Here is an 8,419-nt window from a genome sequence, read left to right as displayed (position 1 = left end):
CCATTCAATTTTGCGTCAATCTTCTACTTTTCCTTTTCTTCCAAGACATACGCGCACAATATAATTTCCAATTTCGTTGAATGATTCTTGCTGCATGATTTGCACGAAAATATTCTACGTTCGCTAAGAAAGCTCTCTTTACGTCTAACTCGCTTTCCTCCTTTAATTGTTTATATAAACTACGTTGAGCAACAAGCTGATCCTGTAATCGTATATGTATGCTTGGATGACTTTCTAAATGTTTCATTTTTCACAATCTTTCGAACCAGCACTGATATTTTGATAACGCGGACGATAATATGTAATAAATAGATATAAAGACAGATTGTACAGACCTGAAGAATGACATATTCTTTGTTCAACAGATCCCGTTTGATTCGAAGACTAAGTTTATACGCATAAAGCGATCCGATATTCCTGTCGTATTTTTCAAATTGATCCAAACATCGTCTTCTCGCTTTATAACTGCGTGTCATTGCATTACATTATTAAATGTAACTAATGTTCGTCATACAGTCATTTATAAAAGACATGATAAAAATAATGATAATAATAAGAATAGCAATAACGATAATAATAAGAAGTTTCTTCTTTACCGTTCATTGCATAAATCGTTCATTCTTAAATAACATATTCCGTCAAGAGATTTCAAACGAAGATCGAACCACTCAACTTCTACTTCCACAGATCTTTTTCGTACTTCGTTCCTTAAATTTGTAGCGGACAACTTCGACGAGAATTTGGCTCTAAAATATTTACTTCGTATTAATATAATTGTAAGATTCTTGCACAATATATTGTATATGTATACATACACGTATGTATAGATATTCATTTCTATTCTATATTGATATATTATTAGGTATAATATAGTAAACTGTGTATTAAGTATACATATTACAACACGTATTTGAGATACTATGAAACAATAATGTTTTTTTAACTTATTTTCGATTTGCTTGACAAGAAAGAATAAAAAGTTACTTACGTTCGCATTTTTATCTTTTGTTTCAAACTTTCTTCAATATTCTTCCTTCCGAGTTTCGTTTTTTCCCAATTTAATTCAATACTTCGCAAAAATTGGCTCGAGTCTGATTTCTCATTTTCGAGTAAAATTTCCCACTCTATTGAAAAAATGCATAATGTTGTTACGCATGATCCGCTTTACGTAAAAACATACATACATACATACATATATACATACGTGTCATTTCAAGTTTAGCTTTGTCAATGTTTCTTGTAAAATCATATAATTCAGTGTCCCAGGTTGTTTCCTTTACGAAATGCTGCTTCGAATTAGCTTTGATCAAACAACAGAATAACTCAACTTTTTCGAATAATATCTTTTTCCGTGAATAGAAATCTTGTTCAGTTGTTTCTCCAACTTCAACGTTCGAATGCTACATACATGTATAATTTATTCATTACCGAACAAGTAGACAAAATTTTCATATAGAATGAATTATTAAAAAATTATTATCAATAATTTTATAAACAATTGTCTAGATATTCCATATGCGTTATCGTTCTTTCCTACACACACACACATACACGCACACACACTCTCTGGTTGCTTCTCGACTGCATGCATACTTCTTTTGTGAGAACCGTTAAACATCCATCCATTTGGTCAACCTGAATTTAGAATAATATGTATATGCGTATATATGCATATATATATGTATAAATATATAATATGTTCTCCCTTCTTTCAATCAATTGTACAATTGCGTAAAATGTGGCACATCAAATTGGATCCGTACACTATATGCGATTGTTCGTAAGCCTACGTGAAATACATACACGTATGTACATAATCAGATTAATTAGTTTTCGGTGTCCATAGTTACGAGTTGACGATTGCCGGATATTACGTACACGCACATTTGTTGTCTCTATATGACTTTCATATCAACGGAGAGATATCAACATGAAAATTATTTTTAACGATAAACTCAATTCACGATTTGACAACATTTTATTTCGCATGATATTTAAAAGAACTAATTAAAATGAAAACTCGTTTAAATTCTTTAATACAAATATACATATATGTATGTACCTATATACACACGTGCCTGCATAATTATTAGGTGATTTATAATTGGGACCATTTGAGAATTCGCGAGTTGTATCGTTTTCTAATTTATAAGAATATCCATAAAAGCAAATTTATATTTGTAATTCAATTAAATTATTATCAAAGATTTCCACTTTGAATTTATATTTTAATAATTATTTTATTTAATGAAGATTCCTCTCTGATAATATTAACGAATTAAATTGTATCGATTCCAGGCGCTCAAAATTAGTATTGTATTGTAAATGTTAATGTCATAGAAAATTGTATCCGAGATTTGAAAATGATCAATGCTCTAAATTGTAAACAGTATGCATAGTACATATAATGAACTGTATTTCATACACCGTGTTTCCTTCATATTTATAATAATCCAAAGAACATGTTGGTTAATCTATATAAGCCAACAATATTGCGGTGTTTCTTAACTCGTTTTCTAACCCCATACGTAATAATAATGTTAATCGGAATTTTTAGTATGCTTGCACATACATAATTCGCTGTTCAACTCTGTTATCATTTAAGTTGAATCGGCTGCAGTTTGGTTGCGCTAGTGTCGCTGCTAGTAATACGCCAGTGCTGCTACGTGGATGCGATTGCCAGAATTATTAGTCGATTTCCAGTCCAAGTATCGTTGAATGTGTTGAAGAGTCGTCTGCGATACAATAAATATGGCGTACCGCGGTGTGAAAGGTTCTGATCCGTTCGTTTCGAAAACATCGCGAAATGAACGTTTTGCACAAATGTCAAAGCAAGAGCAAATTATTCAGCAAAAAAAGCTTGAAATACAAGCAAAGATGCAAGAGCAAAAAGCAAAAGAAGCCGTGGAAAACTTGAAAAAGACAAATACGATAGCTCCGAATTTGATAGAAAATAAAACGAATTCTTCCAAGTAAGTAGATCTATATCACTTCCAGAATAATTTCATATTTATTATTGCGTAAATAAATTGAACGATATTATGAAAACATGTTCTGTTCCCTTTTCGTAATTTTTCGTATTAACTGTTAACAGTTAACCTAATTAGTTTCCATGTGTGAATAAAACTGCAGTGTGGATCTCAAAATACTGATAAGCTGACAGGGTTATGGAAATATTTATGTATTATAGTAATAGTTTTAGTCATTTTTTATTTGTTGTAAATAATCACCTGTTGATTTAGTACTTTGTTTTAATAATATCTTATATCTATATCTATATCTGTATCTAACGTCTTATGTTTCATTACAGAAAGGACGAAAACAAGCCAGTGATATCTCAAACCATTAATTTATTTGCTAATGACGGAAGTTTTTTGGATCAATTTAAAAAAATTGCAAGTAATAAGGGAACAGGAAAACAGGAGACAATGTTTCCTTTGAAGATAGAAGAAAAAATGGAAGAAAGTGTACAGGATAAGGAACGAAGAAGAAATAATGACAGAAATAAAGACTGGGAAAACAGGAAAGACCGCAGGAGAGAGGATTCTCATTGGGAAAAGAGTTCTGACAAAAGACATAACTCTTCTTCAAGTCCATCTCCTACTAAACGTTCAGCATCTGAAAATCCAGAAGCTAGACATTCGTTTAATCAAGTAACTTCTAACGATCAACGTATGCAGCACAGCAATCAACAGTTTCTTTCTCGGAATGGAAATCTATCTGCTGTTCCGCCCCTTGCATCTCAACCTATAACGTATCTCACAGGTGTACCATCGCCTAATGTGAGAAGTATCGTAACCAATGTACCTCCTCCAAATTTATCAAAAATGCCTCCTCCGAAAAGTATGTGTAGCACTTTTCCTAGACTGGATGACCAATCTGGAGATCCAAGAATGCAAATAACATCACCTCATACAGTCCGTCCACCTCCACCTCCACCTCCTATACCTGTGCAACCTGTTCCACCAAACACCAACGTACCCCCACCAAATATTCATATTTCTCGGACAATGTCATCTAATTTACAAAGTTTACCACCACCACCACCACCACCACCACCACCACCACCACCTTCAACCGTTCCATTAGCATCTTTATTATCTACATCGTCATTAACATTGCCAACGTCATCAACGTCGCCAACATCGTCATTGCTGTTATCATCACCACCACCACCGCCACCACCACAATCGTCGCCATTACTCTCATTATCATCTTCCTGCTCTACTTCTTCTGCTATCTCCTGTTGCCCCAATTCTTCCTCTTCCTCCTCTTCCTCCTCCTCCCCCTCCTTCTCCTCCTCCTCTTCTTCTTCTTCATTTACATTGACATCAACAACACTACAATTACCTTCATTGCTAAAATCATCATCGCCGTCGCCATCATTATCGTCATCATCGTCCTCAGCATCATCGTCATTGACGCCATCGTTGTTACCGTCCTCTTCGTCATCATCGTCATCATTATCCTCATCGACATTATTATTATCGTCATCATCGTCTTCGTCGACGTCATTGTTGTTGTCGTCGTCGTCGTCGTCGTCGTCGTCGCCGTCGCCATCGTCGTCATTGTTGCCGCCGCCGCCGCCGCTGCCGCCGTCGTCGTCGTCGTCGTCGTCATTATTGCCGCCGCCGTCGTCGTCGTCGTCGTCGTCGTCGTCGTCCTCATCGACGTCGTCCTCGTCATCATCGTCGTCGTCGTCGTCGTCGTTACCGTCATCATCGCCATCAACTTCTTTGTCATTATCTTCGTTATCGTCCACATTATTGGTGTCATCAGAATCGAGCACGCGACGACACTTAGCTCCAACCGGACAGCAATGCGGTGTACCACCTCCTACACCATTACAACCTATGAACTTACCACCTCCAAACATTCCTCCTCCTAATATGTTACCAACAATAACACAAATGCCACCAAACATAATGTCGATTCCGGCTACGCAGACAATCGTTGTCAGCGTACCGAATGCGTCAAACGTGCCAAATGTCCCAAACGTCCCGCCACCAAATGTAATACCATCTGTGATGATGTCCGCTCCACCACCAGTTCACAATGTTGCCTCGAATATGAATTCAATTCCAGCGCCCAATCTTAATATTCCTCCTCCGAATGTACCACCCCCTTCCTTAATTCCAAACGCCAGGCCGCCGCTTTCTTTAATGTCGACCAGTTACCCTCTTCCTAATCAAGTCGCTCAGGTACCTATGGGACCACCTAATGTACAAGTGCCACCACCAGTGAGGCCATTGACTGATCTACAAGCCTCTGAACAGCTAGGTACGATATGTCGATTATTTTCATTTATTTCTTCGTTTCGACGTATCGCCGCGTGTTTATATTTACGAAGAACAAGTTATTTCCTGTAAAATGGATTACTTGTTCGCGCAGTCCAGAATATGTAAGTGTGCGTGCGTATGCGTATGCGCGCGCGCGATACGCCGAATACAAGACGCGTGGGCGAATACGAAACTTGCAAAAAGCAAATTCGTGCTGATCATTCGTGTAGACGAATACGTGTTCTACACTACAGAAACAAAAACAAAATCCAGAGTTTTTAGCGTTGTTACGCATGTCTGACAAAGGCTTCTAAGTGTGTCCCGTAGAGGCTGAGCAGCTGGCACGCATCGTCGCTGACTGTGGGGATGAAATCGAACAAGAAGCACGAGAGAAGAATGCCCAAGATCCTAAATTATGGTAACTACTGTCCTCTCTGGTCCCCATCTATAGTGTCTTTATACGTGTAGCATTTGCACATATCACATTTTCTTTATTTCACCTTACGTATCGTTCGTTCGTCTTTTTTTGTACAACATTGCTCTATTTCAAGCACTAGATACAGCATCTAGATATAATGTATTACGATGCTTGCTTTGTCTGTATCACTTCTCCATTCTCTACTTCCTTTCAAATCAAGTAACGAAATCTTATCGATAATATTTGATAATAACGATACGTGAAATTGTAATTAAAATTTAACCAATAGGTTTTTTGATCATACATATATCGTGTGTCCAAAACGCGAATATCTTTCTTCATTTCTTATTTACAATTATTTATAATTACTATTTTATCCTCCGTAAAACAACATACGTTAGAGTATGTTCCCCTAATTAGTTTATAAAATATTTCTTTTATAAAATAAAGACAATACCTAAATTCTTCAATGTAATTGTCGAATCAAAGGCGTGACATATTGGACGAACATACGAATATACGATTTGTTTTCTTATAAAACACCTGTTTTCTTCTATTCTTTCTTCTTATTCTTTTTTTTTTTTTTCTTTTCTTTTTCTCTTTATTGTGTCTCTTTTAATCTAAAGGAATTTAATTTAGGAGACTATGTTACTCGTCAGAAGTTTTAAGTTTTGTTTTAATCAAGGTTTCTGCACCAAAAGCAAAGTGCAGCCTATATGCAGTACAGGGGATTGGTGGCAAAATTTCGCGCCGAAAAATCCGTTAAGGAAAATAAAAACACCGGCGCGGAACTCTATTGTCCGGAAGAAGCTCTCAGCGATAATGACGATAGCGATCAAGGTCCTACCTCTAACAAGCATATTTCACCACAAGGTATATATAATGTATATTTATTTTTACATCGTGTCATTCTCTACCATTATTGATTATAATTATTTGTACATTAAACAGAAAAGAAACGAGAGAGAGAGAGCGATAACAATTCTACAGATCGATCAAAGGAAGACAACAAGGAAGAACGTAAACGAAAAAGACGTAGCCGATGGGGTGATCCAGATAATAAGGTGCCTGTAGCAGAAATGAACACGTTAACCAGTCATAATAAACAGCATAGTAGTAGTGGCTTTTCACAGCCAGGTATCGCGATTCCTGGACAAATTGGACAACCGGCTGTTATAATTCCATCACCAAAAGTGCAACGTACGGAAACAAAGAACCCTATGTTAACTAAAATATCAAGAAACGATCCAGCCTTGATACAATATGCTCGGCAAACTTTTGGTACGTTAGATCTCTCTGAAGAGCAATGGAAAAAAGCCGAAGATCATTACAAGGTGACAAGATTGTTTATTTTAAAATTGTTTTATTTCAAGCGTTCATTTAAGATTTAAGATTAAGATCGAGCTTAGTACTTTGTTAATTCAACTATATGTAATTTCTGTCAACTCACTCACCGTCTATTTTAACTTTCATTCAGATAAATCTTCTCTACCAAAACTTATTAAGAAAAAGAGAAGAAGTAAGACGTTTAGAAGCACAGGGTAAGCACAAATACGAATACGATAGTGACGAAGAGACGGAAGGTGGTACTTGGGAACACAAACTCAGATCTGCCGAAATGGAGGCTACTCAAATGTGGGCTGAAGAATTGACGGCCCAAGCAGAAGGAAAACATCATATTGGTGATTTCTTGCCGCCGGATGAACTTAAGAAATTTATGGAACAATATAACGCGGTTAAGCAAGGGAAGGAACCTGATCTTAGCGATTACAAGGAGTACAAACTAAAAGAAGATAACATCGGTACGCGGCCTGCCTTTCTTTGCGCGTGCATGTACTTACATATATTAAAATATATATGTATCTTTTTGTCAGTAAGTTATGTTTGACAAGCAAATTAACGAAGTTTGCAATTCTTTAGGATTTCAGATGCTACAAAAACTTGGTTGGAGCGAAGGACAAGGATTAGGTAGCGAAGGCAATGGTCGCATCGAACCTATTAATAAGTAAGTAGTTCCTGACTGATTGTACTTATTATATTCGCGTTGATTTCACATATAAACATATAATACATGTGAATTATTTCTTTGATAGAAGTTTGCCGTATTATTGAATTTCCTTAGCATTTTATTTGATCTATCTGTGACCATTTCCTACTTTATTTATTACTACCAATATCTTCGATGTTGTACCGACATTTCTCATCTTTTCTATAGAGCCACCAATAGATTCGACAGTGCTGGTTTAGGTTCCGAAAGACCGGATGGTGTATCCAGGGACGACGATGAATTCGATGCCTACAGAAAGAGGATGATGCTTGCCTATAGATTTAGGCCTAATCCTTTGGTAATTTTGTCAAACATCTAACAAATTTCGGAATACCAAAGTTATGTTTCATATACTTAACCACTACTCAAATGTTTATTCTTCTCCCTTTTATTTTTAGAACAATCCTCGAAGACCTTATTATTGAGAAGAAGGTAACATTAGTAGATCGTATTCGAGGCATTATATATCGTGATGTTCCATTTAGTTGGAAGATAAATTGTCATTATTTTGTATATTTGAAATACTATACTGACCATATAGATTACAGTTACAGTTACAGTGACATAATAAATGAAATCCTAATCTTGTTTCTATTTCTATAGATGTTTACTCTGTTTTTCTTATTGTATGTATGTACGATTATGAATGCTCATTAGAATTATTAAATGAAATAT

General features: G+C 36.0%; 2 protein-coding genes across 4 annotated transcripts; one reads left to right on the top strand and one right to left on the bottom strand.

Moving 5' to 3' along the window:
- LOC100648844 lies at nucleotides 1-2,656 on the bottom strand. Its single transcript, XM_048406683.1, has 6 exons — nucleotides 2,573-2,656; nucleotides 1,205-1,400; nucleotides 989-1,124; nucleotides 597-746; nucleotides 336-465; nucleotides 1-202 (listed from the first exon to the last, which is right to left on the bottom strand). The coding sequence occupies exons 2-6, from the start codon at nucleotides 1,209-1,211 to the stop codon at nucleotides 5-7; spliced, it is 621 nt and encodes a 206-aa protein (XP_048262640.1). The 5' UTR covers nucleotides 1,212-1,400; nucleotides 2,573-2,656; the 3' UTR covers nucleotides 1-4.
- A 17-nt stretch (nucleotides 2,657-2,673) lies between these two features.
- Nucleotides 2,674-8,338, top strand: LOC100644543 (YLP motif-containing protein 1). 3 transcript variants are annotated; one of them, XM_020867990.2, is made up of 10 exons: nucleotides 2,680-2,972; nucleotides 3,311-5,280; nucleotides 5,595-5,697; nucleotides 6,383-6,570; nucleotides 6,649-6,761; nucleotides 6,831-7,031; nucleotides 7,175-7,499; nucleotides 7,618-7,702; nucleotides 7,913-8,042; nucleotides 8,143-8,338. In XM_020867990.2, the coding sequence occupies exons 1-10, from the start codon at nucleotides 2,752-2,754 to the stop codon at nucleotides 8,167-8,169; spliced, it is 3,363 nt and encodes a 1,120-aa protein (XP_020723649.2). In that variant the 5' UTR covers nucleotides 2,680-2,751; the 3' UTR covers nucleotides 8,170-8,338. The 3 variants fall into 3 exon arrangements, with proteins under 3 accessions (XP_048262619.1, XP_020723649.2, XP_020723648.2); XM_048406662.1 differs by having other exon boundaries at nucleotides 2,674-2,972; nucleotides 6,649-7,031; XM_020867989.2 differs by having other exon boundaries at nucleotides 2,681-2,972; nucleotides 5,607-5,697; nucleotides 6,649-7,031.
- Nucleotides 8,339-8,419: the final 81 nt, after the last annotated feature.

This window comes from Bombus terrestris, chromosome 6 (genome assembly GCF_910591885.1).
Source record: "Bombus terrestris chromosome 6, iyBomTerr1.2, whole genome shotgun sequence".
In the NCBI taxonomy this organism is placed as follows: Eukaryota; Metazoa; Arthropoda; class Insecta; order Hymenoptera; family Apidae; genus Bombus; species Bombus terrestris.
This window is presented reverse-complemented; position numbering and strand designations above follow the sequence as displayed.